General features: G+C 43.5%; 1 protein-coding gene across 1 annotated transcript in view; it reads right to left on the bottom strand.

The window, feature by feature from the left end:
• SIM2 (SIM bHLH transcription factor 2) overlaps nucleotides 1–6,449 on the bottom strand; it is a gene marked incomplete at its 5' end in the record, with an annotated part of 38,385 nt that extends 31,936 nt beyond the window's left edge. Inside the window, one exon of the mRNA XM_081953086.1 lies at nucleotides 6,275–6,449. Coding sequence (XP_081809212.1) covers nucleotides 6,275–6,449 — 175 coding nt within the window. The remainder of the gene's footprint in view (nucleotides 1–6,274) is intronic.
• Between the last annotated feature and the right edge of the window lie 14,532 nt (nucleotides 6,450–20,981).

Below are 20,981 nucleotides of genomic sequence, written 5' to 3'. Positions count from 1 at the left end.
TAGGCAGTAGAAGTATTGGGCGTGCAAGTGTGTTCCATGTCATTCATTAAGCAGCTTGCCTCTTTTGGTTTAATAATTAGGAAGGGGGTTATTTTAAAAGTTCATTTTCAGTGCTCCATTGAGTCACAATTTAACTCCAATGTCAACAACCTTCAGGGATGAAGAAGTTGAGTTCTAGAATGTTTTCTTTCTCTCCTTTTTCTGGTTGTTTAGTGGTGGAAAAATAAGATTATCAGCCAAGGAGAACAAGAGAAATCAAGGAGGGAGGGAAAGGGCAGGGAAGAGGGGAAGGGTCCCAGTAATAAAGAATATATATATATATATATATATCAAAACCACTGCAACAGACGGTACAGAGCCTAGAGCTGTGCTGGCCACTGCTTCCCTCCTGCACTAATTCATAATTCTCAAAAGTCACCACAAAATGTAGAAGCTCAAGAATCCAGGAGAGAAGAAGGTCAAGCTAACAGACTTAGCCTTGATATTACATCCCTAAGGATTAGTTCTTTCAAATAGAAGAGAGCCTTCTTTGATTTCATCAGAGACAGCCAACAGGCAATTCTACCAGAGGACTTGGGGGTGCTTTGGGGCCACTAGCTATATTGCCTGCTAAATTTTGGTGTCAACACAGGAACTGTTTCTCCTGTAGATCCGATCCTCAAATGGTACAACTGAAAAGTTAGGATTTATACCATTTGTATTCTAGAGCTAAGCTCACAAAACCTTTTTCTGATAAAGGTTGCTTTGGAAGAAAGGTTGATGAAGTTCAACTGGGATGATTTTCTTTGTGGTTTTGTCTAGATTCTAGGGCTACAGCTGTAGCAACCACCTGTTTCATGATAGATCAAGTTCTCGCAAGGAAAGCCTGAGTTTGACTGACCAGGAGAAAGCCAGATGTTTTTCCAAGCAGCAAAACAGAAAAGGAATTGTTTGAGTTGTGGCAGTTACACAAAGGGAAAATGCTAGCATCCTGAAAACACAGAGAGGAAAGGGGGAAACTCCACAACCCTCCATTAAGAAGCCCTGATGTAATCCCACTTCTTGTGCCTTTTAAAATTTAAATAATGTATTTCTTGCTTAAGAATGGCAAAACCAACTTTATTAACTTAGCAGCTGTTCATTCCAGAATTTACCATAAAAAATTGTTTGCATCTCCTAGTGGGAGAATTAAGAGGAGATCACTCCTGGAGTACCTAGTCCAGATTCTTATATTTCTGGATTTTGAGTGTTCTGTGTAGTCAGAAATACTTGGAAGAATTACTGGGAAATGTACTTATTTGTATTTATTTTGTTTGAATAAATGAATGTATAAGCTGTAACTCTAATGGGAAACTTAAAGCAAAGAGTACTGTAGCAAAGAGCTCCTTCGGGTTAAAGTGCCTGTAAATCACCCCAATTACTAATGTCTACAGTCACCAAAAGTTTTTTCTCCTTCTGATATTGAAAATGAAATGCACAAGAGTTCACACAGCCAGACATCATAATTTATGTGTTCAGGATTTTAATATGTTCCTGCTCTTTAAAATACACAGAGAGAGGAGGGAGGGGGGAGGGAGGGAGGGAGGGAGGGAGGGAGGGAGAGAGAGAGAGAGAGAGAGAGAGAGAGAGAGAGAGAGAGAGAGAGAGAGAGAGAGAGAGAGAGAGAGAGAGATGGATGTTCGCCTGCAAAATTTTAAAAATGGACAACCCCCCTCCCCCAATCTGTGCGTTTGGTGGGAGTTGATTTCTATGGCAAATCCTTTCCACCTTTCACATTAAGCCAGTAAAATCAGAGGATTAGCAACACACGGATAGTGGAATCAGCTGATCTAAAATCAGATCTGAAACATTTCATTTGGAAGATTGACCTTAAGGAGAGGTTTGGTGTTAATTCGCCACAAGAAAAGCTGTGCCTTCCCCCAGAGTGTGATATGAACTGAGGGCAGGCAGCGGGATTTGTGGTAAAATTCTGGACCATCCAAAATTAATCCTATCTGGTACAGTGGTCTGAGATCCTTCCCAGCCTTTTAGCCACGATGCTGATATACGGTAACAGCGATAAGGGCGGGCTTTCTTTCAGCACCACGGTGCCTGGTTAATGTTATAAGATGCTCCAGATCGACGTTTGGAGAATTCTGGTTGTTGGCTGTGGATTCAGGGGTGTGAAGTCCACAGATCCTAAAGTTGCTGAGGTTGAGAAATACTGCTCTAAGTGACTAATGAAAATGGCCCCAAAATTTTAGCAGCGTTCACATCCACAAAGTCTTAGTCGGAAATCCACCCTGAACTCTCTCACTCCAATGTAAAGATTGCGGAAATTGTTTCCTACTCCATATAGGAACTGACTTGGTTTTATTTAATCAACTGGTTACTATTAAGCAGCATTTTCCTTTTCCCTATTTTTCTTAGGAAAAGGTGCCACAGCTCTTATAGCGCTGGTTGCTACAGTTTTCTGATTTAAAGAATCCCGAAGCATATTTTAAGAAGGCAAAAAGCTCAGATGATTTGGGTCATTTAGGCTATTACATTTGTAGGTCCATTTGCCTGGGAATAAGACCTAGTTATTTTTCAATGCAGTTCATTTCTGAGTAGAAAGATTGAGGCTTGTATTTACTCCACCTTTTTTAAAATTATAGGATTGGAAGAAGAGGGGATCTTTATCACATATAAATGAACATTTAGTTGGGAGTAAATGCCATTTCAACTGAATCATATCAACTGAATGATATTTGCAATGAAGGTTGCCCACATTATACTCTGAAGGGATTGCATTTGTACTATGCACTGTAACAAGACAAGAATTTGATGGATTTTATAGTCACGGTTGCCCATAAATAAATGCAAAGAGCTGCAGTGTAACACACACACACACACACACACACACACACACACAGAGTTTCATATCAACACAATGGAAATTAGAATGCTAGTGTCAAGATTTTTTTTTTCATTAAGAGGGGTTAGTTATCGTTTCTTCCACTTTGGAGTTGTTTTATTCCGTTTAGAGAAGGGATAAGAGAAATGTAAGAAAAAGGTGATTTTTATGCGAGATTTCTAATGTATTGTAAACATGCAACTGGAGAGTGCCAGTTTGATGTATTGGTTAAGGCATCGGGTTAAAAACTGGGAGACCCTCACGTCTAGTCCCAGCGTAGGTACACAGCCAGCTGAGCGACCTTGGGCCAATGTTATAGTTGCAACTATAGCAGTCCTTTCGTCTCTAAATTCTAAAACGTCTTTAAAAAGCTCCCTTTTCCACCACGGGGGCCAAAGCATTTTAGAGAATTGCGGGACAAGGCGACTGAGATACATCCAACCACTTCCTGCACTCAAAGCACTTGCTGTAATAGTGGCGAAGAAGACGCCGGTGGGTAATCAGCCCCCTGACGGAGGAGGGAATGCAGGTTGGTATCTCGCAGGGGGAGAAAAGGAGAGGGAGGGGAGAAGAACTGGGGTCCGCTGGCAAGTATAGAAAACTAAGGCTGCTCAGGAAGAGAGGAAGCTCTAGTCTAGTCTAACCTGTTTCCCAGTGGGAAGGTACGGACCAAATTCTCTTAAACAGGAGGAAAACGAAGTAAAGACATGAATAGGGGTCCCGGGTTTGCGGAGGTTGCTTTGAGGAGAGATCCGGAGCCCTGAGGTGGGGGTGGGGGATGCCATTCACTTCTGCCCATTCAAAGCCGCCAAGTGCCCCGTCAAGTCCCGGGCTTTGGTTTGCCAATCCAGCGGAAAGAGTGGCTGAAAGCAGCTGCCTAGAAAAACGACCCTCGCTTCCTTGGGAAAAAAAAAAACCGCGCCTACTTTGGATGTAGTAGGAGTAGAGTTGTCCTACTTTCAAATACCTTTATGCTCAAATTAATATCCCGCTCGTGATTTACAGCGTCGCCGACCATTTCTATGGCAATATAATATATATAGATATAGATATAGATATATATAGATATAATACAGCCCAGGTTCAAATCCCAGTAAGGGTATGGCTAGCTGATGAGAGCTAATTAGCTCGAAATAGATCTATACTAGTCTCCCTTTATTTATTTATCAGTACAAATGCAACACAAATATATATATATATATATATATATATATATATATATATATATATATATATATATATATATATGTGTATGTGTATGTGTATGTGTATGTGTATGTGTATGTGTATGTGTATGTGTATGTGTATGTGTATGTGTATGTGTATGTGTATGTGTATGTGTATGTGTATGTGTATGTGTATGTGTATGTGTATGTGTATGTGTATGTGTATGTGTATATGTATATATATATATATATATATATATATATATATATATATATATATATATATATATATATATATATATATATATATATATATATATATATATATATATATATATATATATTCATTTATATATTCAGCAGTTGGCTTTTGATACTGATCTTGCGGCAGGAGTTTTAGCAAACCCAGCTCCTTTGCCGACCACGCACGGGAGCGCACCTATAACTGTGCGTTCACTTAAAAGCTAGCTCTTATTTAAGTCCTCACATTTGTAAATTTCTTGAGACTAAAGGAAACTATCATGAAATAAACAGGATTCTTCTGCTTGCTTTTTCCAGTAGGTTTTCACATTGGCCCTCGGATTATCTACATACAAATTCATACATATTAAAAGCCAATGTCAGTAAATAGAATTCAAACCAGTCGTGCCCCGTCCCCCATCATTAAATTAGACGTTTCTATTCCAAATGCAGCTACCTTTGGATCTAAACGACGGAGGCGATTTGGTTTCAAGGAAAAGTAATCAAATAATTTATGTGGGCATTTAGATCCTCGGTATTTTTTTTACTTAGCAGCAATGTGCCACTCTTTATCTTTGCCTGTTCTATGCTCAATATGGTTAAAACGCACGATTTGGAGGGAATGAGGCTGCAATCTTATTCCCGTGCAATCCAGAATAAATCTCATTCAATTTTAGGCCCGAGTAAAACTGTGAAGAATCGAGCTGTTCCTTTGTCTGCTTCCTTGCCCTGCTCGGCTCTATGCGTCCTCGAAAAGGGAAGCTTAATAGAATGGATTTGCATTTCGAGGACCTCATGCAATATTATTCAGGCAGGATATATACTAGCAAAATATTAGGTAGGTAAATCATATTTTAAAATGTAGCTAGCTGCCAGGAACTTTTGTGAAGATGGGACTCGATCATTTGCGGAGTTTTCATTCCCTCCCCCCCTTTTTTTCTCCCTCTTGAGCCTGGCACACAATTTTTACTTAGTGGGGGAGGGAGGGAATGAAGTTGAGCCCTCAGATCTATTGCAAGGATTAGCTTTTCTTTCTTCGGACACTTTACACACCTCCTGGACTTTTTCTCCACCTGGCCAAATCTACGTCAATCCTTTACCACCCCTTTTTCCTACTTACCTTCACGGGAAGGCAGAGGAAATACACTGCATATTCCGAGGGAGATATTTTGTTGCTTCTATTACCTTCTTTATAGTTCACAGTTGGTTCTAACCTTCCATCACACCTACACAACGGGCCTAAGAGTGATTTCAGCAAGGGGACGTTCATAACCTTATCCGTATCTGTTTCTTTTTCAAAAAGATTGTGTGATTCTTTATTACCCTATCTAACTATTGTGGAAACGCGTCTTGTGGTCTTGAAGCCTACGGAAATGACTCCCCAAGATTTCTCTGATTTTGAAACGGCCACGGCAGTGTTAAATGCATCAGTAAATCAGTGTATCCACTGCTGGCTACCTTCTCCCTCTAGAAGAGAGGATAGCTTATCTTCTCCATCCGTTAAAGGCGACGTTACCTGCCTTTCCCTGCCTCTGAAACTCTTTCCCCAAAAATAACTGGAGACATTTGGATGCTGCCATCCTCGTGGCCTACTAAGGTCAAAGAAACGGCAAGGAAGCAACGGCAAATCAGAACTTTTTGTCTCAACTTAACAAACTTAGGCACGCCCGGTTCCCTCTGAGAGGTTTGACACGGTCGAGCTGTTGACAGGATCGGTCGATCTTCCGAACTGTTAAAAAACTGAATTCTGACACCCTTCGTCCACTGGCACCCGCCCTTAGGATTGGCCGGACAAGCAGAGGAGAAGGAGTCCCGAGTCTGAGCCCCATAGGACCACTTGGCCCAGGTGGCAAAGGGACCATCTGTGAGGACGGGAGCGTCTGGTTAGCCTGCCCCTCTCAAGTGGGGGGTTGAGGGGCAGCACGCCACTTCCCTGCCTGCGTCCCCCAAGGGCAGGTCAACCAGCTTCATTCCGGAGACGGGGGGTGGGTGGGCTTCCTGGAGGGCGACTTACCTTCCGGGAAGACCGCTCTCATTTTCAGGTAGCTTGTGGTGAGGCGGATGACGGAGGCCTTGTCCAGCTGGGAGGTGATGGCCGACGGCAGGGGCAGCAGCTTGGCCAGCTCGTAGAATTCGCCGTTCTCCTTTTCCCGCCGCGTCTTGGCGGCGTTCTTAGACTTCTCCTTCATGGCGGCTCCGGCAGGGCGACGGCCGGGGCGTCACTGGCATAATAGAGCCCCGGGCGGAGGCGGCGGAGGCGACACTGGAGGGCTGACAGTCATGTAGACTTTGACTCGGGTCCGCGGAGAGCCAGTCAGCCAGCCAACGAGCGAGAGAGCAATCGAGAGAGGGAGGGCAGGTCCGGCTCCACAGTCCGGACAAGCGACGGTGGTGCTGGCTTGGCTTGCGGGTCTCTTAACCACGAAGCAGCTGCTGTGGATTCGACTGTCTGTGCAGTGGGTCTCGCCTTCGTCTCTCTCCCTGCCTACTCTTGTCTACAACCTTTGGCTGTCGCCGGGAAAAGGCAATAGGGGAGTCGCCCTGGAGTCTCTTCTCTTTCCCCCTCCCCCGAGTTCAGATCTGAATCCGGAACCAGATCTGAAGCCAAACTGAACAATCGAAGCACAGAAGCTCAAATCCCCTGCGATGCCCCCCAGCCACTCCGCCCCCCCTCCCCAGCCTCAAATAGAGGAGCTTCTCTGATTCGACAATTGGCAGCTGGCTGTGCTCCGGCTCCCCTCCCTGCACAAGTGGAGACTTGCCGGGTTTATTGTGGACCTTTTCGGGCCAGACAGATTTACGCCTCACCAGCTCCCGCGACGGCGAATCCGAAACTCTCGAGGGAGCCGGTTTTCCGAAGGCGGCGGGGGATGCTGAGCGTTTCCTTCCCCTGCAGGATCCGAGGCAACTCCGTAACCCACTGAGGAGCGCTTCTACTCAGCCGCCCAACTCCAGGGAGGAGGGATACAGCAGCCAAATCTGCTTCTCCACCCTCCCTCCAGCCCCACCTGGCTGGCTTGGTCTCCGGGCCTGGCGGTCGAAGGGCCGGTTCGAGCGATTCCCCGCCAGAACAGCTCCTCCTCCGCTACTGGCTGGGCTGGCAGGCAAAGGCGCTCCCAAGTGGCTGGCTCTTCAGCTCATTCCCCGCGGCAGGTTGGAAGAGGCGGGAGGGGAACACGCCTCGCGTGACGTGAGTCTCCGCCAAAGACAGCAGCCGTAGCAGGAGCCTCGCCGCTGCCGCTGCCTTCACCCGCTGACCAAAGGCTCCAGACGGAGAAGGAGAAGGGATGGGAGTAGAGGGAAAGAGAAGGGAGGGGCTCCTGGGTCCTTCTCAGTTGTGTGTGTGTGTGTGTGTGTGTGTGTTCTGCCCAACTTCCCGGAGAGCCAAACTGGCAGTTTCTGAGACAGCCCTGGGACGCGACACCCCCCCTCCCACTTCCCCCAGCTTTCTAGTCGCCCTCCTCCCATTTCAAGTGCCTTTCCCAAGAAGAGCTCTATTGGCTTCACGCGCTCTTCTGGCGCGGCCTGAACTGGCCTGGAGAGGGATTTGCTGAGAGGAGGCCGGAGCTTCTGAAGTCAAGCCCTTGCCTCAGTTTTCAAGGGAAGGCGGGATTTGGACCCAAGAGAGGCTCATGCCATGGAGGCAGGGGGGCGTTAGAGGACAAACGCCCCACATTGCAAGGAAAGGCGGATGACCTCAGAAGCCCTTTCGGCCCCAGGCAAGCAGGCCGCCGCTTTTCGTGAAACCAACGAGGGAGGCTTCCAGCAGAAAGCAGGCTCAAGCAAACGTTTCTTTTCCTATAGAATTCTACCACCATCACAGAAATAAAAATAAGGGTTCGCTTCATTCGGAATATGTGTCCGATCCAATATGTAAAGCAACTGAATGGGATTTCTCTAGTGTTAAGTAAATATGCGTGAATTCTCTCTCTCTCACACACACACATACAATTTAGTGCCATTAGTTTTGGGGTAAGGCCACTGTGGGATGCATTTCTCCAGCAGCCTGGGGACTTTTCCCTCTCAGAAAGCGCCCCTGGAGTGAACTGAATTGCTGTACCCGGCCACTCTTTTCACACCTTCCGAATTACACGGGGCAATCTTGAGTCTGATGGTTTTGCTTTCTTATGACTCCGAATTTGTTTAGGACGAGGCTGCCAAATCCCCTACTCGCAGCTCTGAGCGCATCAGAAAGGAGGGTCGAAACTGCCTCTTTTATCGGATTCATCTCTCCGCGTCGTTTCACTTTATTGGGGCCGGAGGGTAGTTTATAGTTTTTCTACTTGAGGGGAGGTGTTGGCAGTTATCAGCAGTTAAGGTGTCCCTCGTCGTCGTCTCCTCGCCTCTGCAGAAAGAGAAGCAGAGCCCAAGAGGCAGCAGGTGGGTCCAACCGTGGTGAGGGCGGAGAATGGGGAACCTATTTCATTTGAAAACGACCGCCTCCCCATAAGTGCTTAACCAACATTTGGGATTGGACCCCCCTCCCCCCTGAAGTCCCGAGGGCTAAAGCAGAGAATCCCAAAGTGACGGAAAGGAGAAGAGAGGCCGTTACCCCCAGCCTTTTCCAGGGGTTGGGCGGGGGTCGCAGCTGCCAAAAGGCTGAACGTGGCAAAGCCTCACTCGGCAGGCAGAGCCCGAAGTGCCGCCGCCGGAGACCTGTTGCACCCACTCCCTCCCCACCCCACCTACCCCTTAAGTCGGAGAGAGTATTCCGCCTCTCCCTATCCCCGCAGCTCCGGGGAAGAGGAAGGCCGACGGAAAGCCCCCTTCCCCTTTTCACTGCACGGGAGATGGGCTGGGAACGGGGCAATCCCGGAGCAACTCTGGCGCTGCGATCTGGAGGTCGATATTAAAGAGAGGAAATGTAGCCACGCGGGCGGCGGATCAACCGGTAGATTATACCTAGGGAGGGAAAGACAAGGGAAGGGCGCTGTCCTCCCGGTCCTTAGCTAAGCAGATTCCCTTCCGCCAGGTCCTTCATGGTTCCTCCAGCTCAGCATGGAAGGGTTTCGCCCGTTTCCCAGCTCAGAGCAGCGCCACTCTTGGAAAACCAGTCCCGCAGAAGCCGCGAAAGGACCGCCCGGCCCGATCTCACCAAGCTATTTGCTCATTCAAGAGAGTTTAATTCCTGGGGACTCTGCGCGGTTAATTCCGAGGGAAGGTTCCCTGATCCGAAGGTCTTTCCTGCACCTGGGCTTTCCGCCCTAAGCAACGGATCCAGCAAGAGGGCAGAACTATTTCCTTGCTTGTGAGTTGGCGGGGGAGATCGGAGGAGGTTTCTCTGCCTGAAATGTGCCTGTAATTGCAGAAGGGAAGCCCCCTTTCCGGTTTGCCTCGGTCTCCAGACCTGGTCTAAACCTGGCCTATGGCAGAGGGAGCACAAACCTCCGATCTTGCACTACCTGATGCTCCTTGGGCTCGCCTCAGCTCCACAGATTCGCCTAGGTTGGCTGCGGAATGGCGATGCAAACCATTTAAGTGCATCAGCTTCGATACATTTGAGGCCGTCTATTATTCTTGGTTGGCCTGAAAGCCTGGCATTATCTGGAGAAGGATGTTAACTGCAGAGTTTATATTCGGAATTAAGTAGGGTCCCCCTCCCCTCCGGATTCCATCCCCTCAACCCGCCACTGTTGCTGCAGCTGCATTTTCTGGGCCAAGGGCCTCCCGTCCCCCAAACCTCCGCCTTCGCGGAGGAAGCGCTGGCAGATCATTTCAGTTGAAAGCCGGAGAACAAAAATGGATCAAGTCCTGCTCTGTGTCGCCTAAAGAGATTTCCCTGGAAGTCGTGCCCCCCCCCAAAGTGAGGCCGACTTCCAAGAAGCGCGACTTGATGACCCTTGAAACGCCTCTCTTGGATGTCTCTAATCTCCCGCTGAAACTGCTGAGGAACCAAATGTCTTCAGTTCTTCTCGGCTGTTTCCCTAACCGCCCTGGGTTGCTGCAGTAGACCTTCAGTCTGCAGTGAGGGGAGTAAGGACTAATAACTCCTCGAGGCTACAATACAGATGAACATTCCTTTTCTAAGCCCTCCAAAGAGAGACCTGTTGGTCTCTCTTTCGTCCGCCCCCCCCCCCCCCCGCCACAATAGACGGGTACCTTATGCGATGTGAAAGGGGAAGCTTGCATTGCAGTCTTCGCAGTGCATTGATAACATCTGGAGTTGCCTGAGTCAACAGTTGCAGGTTCCATTCTGTGGGTCTCTCGGAGAACAGCGCCTCCGTTTGAATCGCGTTGCAATTGGATCGATTAGGCCAGTGTTTTTCAACCTTGGCAACTTGAAGATGTCTGGACTTCAACTCCCAGAATTCCCCAGCCAGCATTCGCTGGCTGGGGAATTCTGGGAGTTGAAGTCCAGACATCTTCAAGTTGCCAAGGTTGAAAAACACTGGATTAGGCTGACTGATCTCCACTCATTTTAATGGTTAGCTGGGAGTTTTCTTTGCTGTAGCTTTTATCCCTTCCCTAATGGCTGCAATATCTCACCCATCGGGACCACTTGGAGCAGGAGCCAGAGGGCTAGTTTACTAGGGGCCATTAAGGAAGCGGTGGCTCAGTGGCTAAGACGCTGAGCTTGTCGATCGGAAAGGTCGGCGGTTCAAATTCGAATCCCTAGCGCGGCATAACGGAGTGAGCTCCCGTTACTTGTCCCAGCTTCTGCCAATCTAACAGTTCGAAAGCATGTACGAATGCAAGTAGAAAAATAGGGACCACCCTGGTGGGAAGGTAACAGAGTTCTGTGCGACTTCGGTTCTGAGTCGTGCGGGCCACATGACCACGGAGACCTCTTCGGACAGCGCTGGCTCTTCGGCTTTGAGAGATGAGCACCGCCCCCCTCCCCAGAACCGGGAACGTGTAGCACACATGTGCTTTACCTTTATTAAGTTCATAAGGAAGGCCAACCTACCTAGATTCTCAGTTCCAGTCCACCTTAGCAGCCTTTGGAGAAAACACTCCCGAATTTGAGTGATTCTCCTCATTGGATTCCACCGGCTGAGTGAGAGAACTGCCCGACCTACGAGTCCGGTGAGTGGTTGGTCAATGTCATAGGAATCCAATGGAGTCTTCTTCTGGGTCAGAACCCCGATCTAAATAAAGCTCGATCATTTTGGAGCAGAAGAAGATGGGAAGAAGCTTTGGGCTGTTTGTGTTTTGTGGAGGAGGAGGAAGTTCGATCTAAAACGGGTTTGTTCGCTTCCTCCCGGCGGGTTGGTGGCTGCAATTCCTCGAAATGGCTTCCCACTTTCTCTTTTCCTGCAAACCTTGAACTTTTTAACAGACAAAGCAGGGCGACAAAGGCTTCTCTTTCTTGTTTAAGTCTCTGCAGGCACAACCGGATCCACAAAATATTTCTTCAAAGTTATGCGGAAGTAAAGCAGGCAAGAAGAGTCACACTTTGATATGAAATTGGGTGCTTGTCTTTGATCTGCTTTTTCTCCAGTTTTCTACAAATCTGACATTAATCTGATTTTGGTCAAAAGTCCTCAGGCTCCTTCGTAAATAAAGCTGACTTCTCTTTAGCCTTTTTTGTTTCTATGTAAGTATTTTCATACATAGTACTGCATTAAAAACCCTTTCAGAAACATCTTTTGGAAAAAGGCAAAAGAAGCACTTCTACTTCCAAATTTAGAAAGTTAAGAAATTCACTGGAATCTAAAGGCTACGATAATCCGAAGTAATTTAAGGTGCCAAGTAACGGGTCTGAATCCAAGTCAGGGGCTATAAAGTAGTTTAAAAGGGATTTACAGCTCTGTAAATCTGAGTTACTCTGAAACAAACCTTAATCGAACAAGAGTGTATAAAGGGATAGAGAGGTAGGCAGAAGAAACATCTGGATCTAGGTTTTGCTATGTCCTTCCCTTTCCCTCAATCTCTTCTCTTTCCTGGAGATTAGTACCCTATTCGAAACAGAATTCTCAATAAGTCTCCAGTTAGCTCAGAAAAACTCACTTCTATGCAGTAACAAAGGATTTCTTTTAAAATCCAGAGTGGAACAGGAGAAAGTAAATTGGTTTCTTGTCAAAGAGAGTGTTAGGTTCCTGTTGGTTGCCTTCATTAAGCCAGAGTGCTATGAATCAAACTGCCTTCATGCCGACCTAGTAACTGGATGGAGAACAGATTATGGACAGATTCTGGCTGAGATCGCTGGACCAGTTATTCTACAAAAAGAAGGAAAAGTGCATTTGATATTCACCCGGATCTATGAAACAATTTTAGGACCTTTTTCAAAAAGGACTTTTCTTAACCTGGTATATTTTCCCATTTGCTGTAGTCAGCGGCTTCTATAAAAGTCAAACTGCACTTTGATTCACATCCAGGACGCTTCTGGCTTCTGGCTACCCGAGTAAAGTACTGGATCGCAACAATGTGTGGTCTCCTTGGGTAGAAACAGCCTAAAGGGAAATAGTTGAGACAGAGGGATGTCCCAGTTTATTAAAAACTGTGGCTTGTTTAACAAATTAGACGTTCAATTAATATAAGCAGCAATGATATGGACCGTGTGTGTGTGTTTGTGTATAGCACTTCACACATTATTGGAAGGGATTGGAACTCTTTCTCCTCTAACCAGATCCGAAACTCCAAATTTTCCTGAAAGTTGATGAGTTAGAAAGTTGAGAAATATAAATCGAGGGGACCCCCAACGTCACTAATGGGATGGCTTTATAGGCTGCCTGGAGTACACCTTGGGCTGCAGAGAAATATGGTGCAGGATCCGAAAGAACTTAAGCAATATCTTAATCGCACCTTCAACCCCAATAGTCGTGTTTGCTCAAAAGCAATTCTTCCTATATGCAGCGTCCTTCCTGCCCGCCTTTCTGGCTATTTCTTCCCTATTAAATCTTCCAAAATGGGTGACTATGTTCGTTAAGAACCTAACAATTGCTAAGCAATGAAGCATTTTCTGGGGGGGAAATGCCGTCGCCCGTCCACGCTATCACATCCAGGCTGCACCCGCCGTCAAGTTCTTGCCGCGCTCCGAGCCCTCCCTGCCCTTCACGTTTCCAGAGCCGTCGAGCTCGGAGCACGCCAGAGCCTTTGTCCCGGGCCACCCCGGCGTAGCGGAGGGATGGCGGCTTTAACCTCGTCGGTATACGCCGCGGCGATTTGGCTGCTCCGCTGCAAATCGATCTGCGGCTTTCCGCTCTTGCTTTGTGGGTGCCAGTTGCAGAATCCGCCTTGGAACGAAGTTTGCCTGGAACGGTGAAAGTCGTTTGTTCTGGAGAGAAAAAAGAGGAAAAAAGGAAAAGTGAGGCCTACATAGGATTTATTCCAAGCAGCTGGCCTGGCTTAACTTTGATTTAACCATATCGCTCCTGACGGGTTTTTATTGGGTATTTTAATTATATTTAATTATCTAGGGGTTTTTAAATACTGTATTTTAATTGTTTTATTTGTCAGCCGACCTCCTCCTTGTGTGTGTCTCGGTTTATGTCTCTGTTATATGTTTGTTTTGTCCACATATTTATTTCATATGTTTCGTTGTACGCCGCCCCAAGTCCTTCGGGAGAGGGTGCGGCTAAGAAATAAATTATTATTATTATTATTATTATTATTATTATTATTATTATTATTATTATTATTATTATTATTATTATTATTATTATTACTGGCAAGTCATTTTTTGGTGCCTGTTTTTCGGACTCACGAACTTAAATTCTCGTTTAGGTCTCAAACTCTGATTTCTCAAAGAACGAGACAATAATAATTGCTGAAATACCTCCCCCCCTTGTGGCAGGATAATATATCATCTACAAATCAGTTCAACTTGAGGTTTATTATTAGAGGAGAAGAGAAAGGCCTGTCCTTGGGCTTCTTTGGGCACTCCCAGGGTCACCCTTTTCAGGGTCCATAGGGTTTTTTTCGGGGTGGGGGTGGGGGCTTTAGTCTTACTCAACTGTTCACTTACCTCCTAACCTGGTCCTCTTTCCTTGCGGAAAAGAATCCTGCCAACTTTACTGACTCACAGATTAGGGCCCAAACCTGTGTTTGCTTTTGTCCTACTCAGGTGACTTCAGAGTGCAGACAGGATGCCTGGCCAGAAAACAAATCCCGATTCAGGGATTTAGTTCTCCAGAAGTAAGGGAGGGGGAGGGAGGAGGGAGGGAGGGGGTAAGGGTAGGAGGGAGGGAGGAAAGCAGGGAGAGAGAGAGAGATGTCAAGTTGAAATGTTCTATCTGCAATTTATCTGCAATCTACTTGGATGCCCATCCCTGAAGACAAGGAAACTGACATTTAAGGCAACAACAACAACAACAACAACAACAACAACAGGATGCTATGATTGGGCCATTCTCTAGTAATAAACTAGTTTGAACATGTGCAAATCATTCTAAGAGGATCTCCCCACAGACATTCTAAGATCGGCTCCTGGAAAGGAAGACCAATGAAAGACAGGCGGAAGTTGCCTTAGTGTGCATGGGGGGAGGGGAGGGGAGGGGGGGCTGGGAGAGACTGAACCTTCTTGCCCTGAACAAATGGTTAATAGGAAGTTTTCATACTGGGCCAAACAGAACCTGTCACTGAGCCCAGAATAATCCAGTAAGGAGGAAAATCTTTACAATACAATACAATCTATCTGACTAGGAAGGTATGGTCTCTGTCTAGCAAAGGCTTTCTGGATCTCACTAATATCAAATAATTTTCCTGCCTTTGATTAAATGTGGTCATTAAATGTTTTCTTTAGACTTTCTCATTAATAGGTAAGGAGGTTAAGGAGTCCCTGAACATTTTGCTCTGCTAGTTGTTGCCAACTACAAGGGGCCATGCTCATCACTGTTTCTTCCTATGAATATCATTGCATTAAAAATCCTTTATTAGAAAGAAATTGCACCATTCTAATTATTTCAGTTGTGTCTTGGTTTTCATAACATCAAGATATCTTTCCAGGTGGTTTTTGATGTTCTCCCCTTTGGCTTCATGGCTTCAGTTGTGATATATATTCTAGGGGCAAGTCAGTCATACACTATTCCTGGATACTTTCTTTTATTCAGCTCCTTTTCTTTAACAATCATTCAACATTTCTTACTATCTAGCATATTCAGTTTGCAATGGACATTCTGTTTTTTTAAATCATGCTTTCCTTCCTAGGTGGTCTTGTCCTTATCTATTGCAAACTTTCCAAATTTCCCAAGACAGTTAATTCTGCTACTTTGTCAGCGAATCAGGACTTCATTTTAGTCACAGAAGTCTCACTGCTACTATATCTACTATATATAGGAATAAATCAGCAATATTAATTTCTAATATACTTATTTGTAAATATGCATAATTTTTTTATAACATAAAAACCTCTTCAACTGCATACAGTGTGTCAATTGATTACAAGGTCTTTCTGCGTATTTGTATACATTATTATTATATTTCATATGTTTGATTATCACTATTGTTTCTCCATTTTAAACAAGATATTCTAAATATATATCCATTTATATTATAATGATTCATTATATCATCTTCAATATATCCAATAATGAAGAATTTTTTATATCCTGTTCTAAGTCATTCTATTATTTTAGCATTGATAACATTACTTTTCAATTCCATGTTTTTCCCATTATTAGTATCATCAATCTAATATACATGTATACAAATTGTTATAATTGTTAAACATCCATTAAGCATAGCTATTATTACATCCTTTTTATATGAAACATATTAATTTGAAGTAAATTTATATTATGGCATTTCATTGCATCATCCTGAAATCATCCAATGATATTACATCTTTATATTCTATTCTATATAGAATTATTTATCTTTTATAAAAAGGTTTTTCAACATCATCTCCATCATCCCCACTTACAGTTTGTATAAAGTTTCATATTATCAATCTAGTACATATACATGCTTTATTATCATTATTAATCATTTATTTGACTATAGCTATCATTACTTTGTCTTATACATAGTACTCAAAATTTAACTACATTTAACTAAATTTTATTGTGACATTTCATTTCATCATCCTGTATCCTTTCAGAAATAGTGCAGTCCAGTATCTCTTGCCATTTGTAGAATCTGTATTCTAATTGTTTTCTTGATAAGTCTTCTGTGGACTTCTCTTGACAACATGTTATTCATTGCATATCTTATAAAGATTCGAAACCCTCTATCTGTTCCTTTCATCAGCTTGACTTTTGTTATCATTGGTGCTTCTGCTGAAATTATTCTCATTGTTTCTGCCAAATTTTCTCCCCTTTCTTCATCTATATTTTGACATCTGAGATAGAGTTCCAGTTCATCAATCTCTCCTTTCCATATTTTGCACTTATCATTTCCCTCCACTCTCGATTTGCTGTCAGTGTCAACAATTTTCTTATCACTTTCATATGTGTCTGTGGTTTTTTGAAGTCCTCAAATTTCATTGTTGTTTTATAAGTATTCTCAACTCTTCCCTCCATACTTTCTGTATTTTGATTTATAATTTCAAGTCTCTTTTCAATTCTCTCTGTGATTATTAAGACTTTTTGAATTTATAGCATAATTCTTTGCAATGTTAGTCCCTTTTCTTCTTCATATTGGGCATTTTTCCATGTTATAAACACTGCCACTAAAACATCCAAGGCTTTTGCTAGGTTTCAAACAAATTCAGTAAAGTTTTTCAGGTCAAAGCTTTCTCTTTCCTTCAAAGAAACACCTGTATAAACAAGATGTTTTCCACTGACCCTTTCAGTAAACAAAGCCAATAGCTTTGTATTATCAGATGTTGCCAAGCCTCTAGCCTCTAGGTTATATCCTTTCCCTCTGATTTTGCCTCTCTTGCTAAGCTCCGAACTCCAGAAGAGAAGGGAAAAAAAGTGTAAAGATTACAATCCGGCTGAGCGTTGCGAGGAAAGAAAATTTTAATACACAAATACAAAAAATGGAAAAAGTATAGAGGAAGAAGGGGAAAAAAAGACCAGTCCAGTTTAAAAGTAAGAGGCATTTGTAAGAAGTCCATCCATAGAAAACCAACAAAATTAAAGTGAAAAAGATAACACAATAGTTTTAAACCAGGGTTAATTCGCTGCTTACTTCCTTCTGTCTTCAATTTTATTTTAACTCTAAGTCTTTGGGGTTTTCTCTTCTCTAATAATAAGGATTTTTTTCACCATTTTGACATACTGTCTCTCCTGTTCTGCTTCCGTTTCAGGGGACTGTCCCAACCTTCTGCAGCCCTTTTGTCTGCTTCTCTTGTAGCCGGCAAAAAGAGCTTTTTCCTGGATTGATCAGGGACTTTGCGATGTCCCTGAGATCAGCAGGACATGCTCTTCTCTATCACCGTTCCTTCAGAATAGTTTAGATCCAAAGAGGACTGTCCAGCAACAGAGATATTGACAGCAATCCTGGAGCCTCAAGAATGCATGTCGTGTCGTCAAGATGTCAAGCTCCGCCCATCATAAATATGTTTAATTTCTGATGCTTTGCATTCAGAAGTCAAACAAGGTACTAACTTTCAAAAATTTGCCGATGATTTGGAAATACAATCTGTTATTTCTTTAAAATTTGGTGCAGAATGATAAGAGGATAGTATTATAATAAGGACATTTTCTTAGATATTATTGTCATACTCATTACTATAATTAATCACATCAGAATCAAGTTTCAGTATCTATCATCTATCTTATCTATCTATCTATCATCTATCTATCTATCTATCTATCTATCTATCTATCTATCTATCTATCTATCTATCTATCTTTCTATCATCTATCCATCATATTCTCCAGGATGATCTTCGCTTCACCTGGCTGTTATAGTTTCTAATGGTGCCCCCATCACCACTGTAATTTACTCCATGGTCATTCTTTTCTTCTCTTCCTTCTATCTTTCCCAGCATTACATATTTTTAATGTACAAAATATGATAATTTGAGAATGGTGATTTGTGAGAACTCTGGATTGATTTCTTTTATGACCTATTTGTTTGTTCCTTGGCTAGCCACAATATTCTCAAGAATCTTCTCCAATATCAACATTCAAAAATGTCCTCGCTTGCTTCCTCTGAATTTTATATTTCACCTCCATTGTAGCTATTAGAAAACGCAAAGCTTTTGAAATATATACAGTGCAGAGCAATATTTTTGAAATCATACTCCATGACTTTCACTAATCCCTAAACTATACTCATAGTAGTCTGCAGCACTATGGTATGTCACATGTTGCGGCTTATATGGACCCTAGCTTAAACTAATTTCTTCCTGAAATAAAGAACAAAATGTCTTTCTTCTCATAGTCTCAGCATAGAGCTGCCTAAACTAGCCATTGAATCCTTCAGCATGGTAGGCCACAGTATCCTGTACTCTGCCCAAATCAGCAATCTGGTTTCTGGTTTAGGAGACCCAGGGCATATTTTTGCCCCTCAGCTCTGAGGAATAGCTAGGAGCTGGCACTTAGCATTTGCTGCCCGTGACAGCCATCTTACTCTGCCTTACTCTAGTTTGCATGCATAAAAAGAAAGAAAAAAATTCCAGAGGGTTGACTCTTTCCTGGAGTCCCTGGGGAAATCTTTCACACATGTAATTGATTTGAAAGCTATACTTCATAAGTAGCACAGTTCATCCCTCCCTCTTCTCCCCCAGCTCTTCTTTTGACCAATGCTCGTCTGTGACCTCTGGCACTGAGCCATCATGTGCAACTCACTAATGCTCAGGAAATTGCCAATCAGTTTCAGGGAGGCAGGTTGTTCTCCTGCCTCCTGGGGCAACAGTCTCTGGAGAGAAGGGGGAGGGAACCACTTTGTCTTTCTTTAAAATGTCACTGGGATTGTAGGAAAACAGGTAAGGCTTGCTTTGCAAAAGCTTGACAGAAACAACCCAAAGGGATAGAGAGTGACATGGGCCTGAGCTCAAGGGGCTCAAGTCACACATAAATCTGGCTGAAGCCCTGTCCCTGAATGGCCTAGTGACAGCTTGACATCCCCTTCAGGAACAGCACCTTTGAAACAATTTATGCTCCAAATATATTATTGAAGGCATAATTTCAAGCAGGAAGAAGGTGCAACGTGCTTCGAAAGAAAAACCAAGACGTTGCTCATGAACTCTACTTGTTCCCCTAAGACTAGTTGAAATAGTCTCGTAATCATTCTTGAAGGACATGTCCCCATGGCACTGCCTGCCCCATTCTCCTCCCACAGCTGAGATTGCTTAATTTCATATTGAGCTATTCCAGTATTAAAGTGATGTTTTCTGTCATCTCATCACACAACCCTTGTTCTGTGCTTGATTTTTGGCCTTCCAGCAATGAGAATGACACAATCAGGAATCAAGATTTGCCCAGCTCCTACTGGACAATTTTGATGTAGTACACATGCCACCTCTTCCCTCTGTTACTGGGGACTGTTTTCTGTGGCCATTTTGTTTTTTATTGTTGTACTGACAAGAGCATCTGGCTATATAGGCAGTTGCCACATAATGTCTGCTTTTGAAAACACATACAGGCTTCATATCAATTATATTCATTGATTTTATGAAGTAGCACTAGACTTGTTTCACATCATGTGTTAGCATTCATTATAGAAAGAATACTACATTACTCTCTCTGTTTTTATCTCTCTTAAAACAGCAGCATCAGTAACATTCCTATGAACAGCAGCAAGTCTTCCACAAAAAATGTACTCTTCCAATGCTTCATGTGCTTCCCCAATGTTTTATGAGCTGCTTCACCAGACTATTGACAATCAAATTAACAATTAACAATCAAAATGATTTGGGGTTGGGCACATGTCTCTCTACTATTGTCCTAGAATAACATGGACATGTTCAGAATTAGCCCAAGTGACAGCCCATCTTCCATAAGCATCTCTGTGCTGATTGCCTGTCGCTTAGAAAACTTGAAAAGTGGCACTGTTGGTATGGTCATAGCTTCTATGGAAGAATAATACTATTGATGCCTAATTTGCAGGCACCAATCACCCGACTCTACCTCACCCTCAGCTAAGGAGAGCAATTGATAGTTGTTTTCTCGCCTATCAGGTTGAAATGGGAACATTGGTGGAGACACAATCATCAATCTCTCTCTTATTCTGTGTAACAAACAGATATTAAGTTTCCTGTTAGTTGGTTGGTTGTATACATTATTGTAGACACAAATAAAAACTGTAACTTGAAGTGAGGGCTTTAATTCAAAGTATTTCAGAAATCTTGACTTTCTAAAGAATTCTGCGGTGAAGATGGAAATTAAGAAGAATGTATGCAAATTAGGATCAAGATTGAGCAAATAGATTGAGCAAATTCACACATTGGGGTAAGCAATGATGGCTTTGATTTGGTTTTGATCTACCATGTTTTATAAATATAGCTTGAGATTTGGTAACTGTAATATATGGTTTAGCACATTGATAGAGCTTAGCCATCTTGGGTTATTCAACATGCTGTTATTATAGTAAACGATGTCTTTGCACAATGTGAGAAGCCCAGCGTATTTCTTTCTAAATATAGTAAAAGGATTTAACTTCATAAAACATGAGCATAAAGAGATGGCGTAGAGCAATTCACCTTGGGACTAGCGAATTGCTTCTTGAAAATGTTGTATCAAGAGCAGATTGCTAAGGCTGTTATTTACACTATCACGTCTTTCTCTCAAGAATCCTAATTAAACTGAAAAATTATTCAAGTGCAAGCAATAGGGCTTCTTGCTGACCTGCTTCCAGAATTTTTGTTTTCCTTTTCACAATGACCCTGTTTCCCAAGCTTTCTAATGACAAGGGAGGGACTGAGGGAATTTGATTCTGTTTTCATACAT

This window comes from Natrix helvetica (genome assembly GCF_964273705.1).
Source record: "Natrix helvetica genome assembly, chromosome: 4".
Taxonomy (NCBI): Eukaryota; Metazoa; Chordata; class Lepidosauria; order Squamata; family Natricidae; genus Natrix; species Natrix helvetica.
This window is presented reverse-complemented; position numbering and strand designations above follow the sequence as displayed.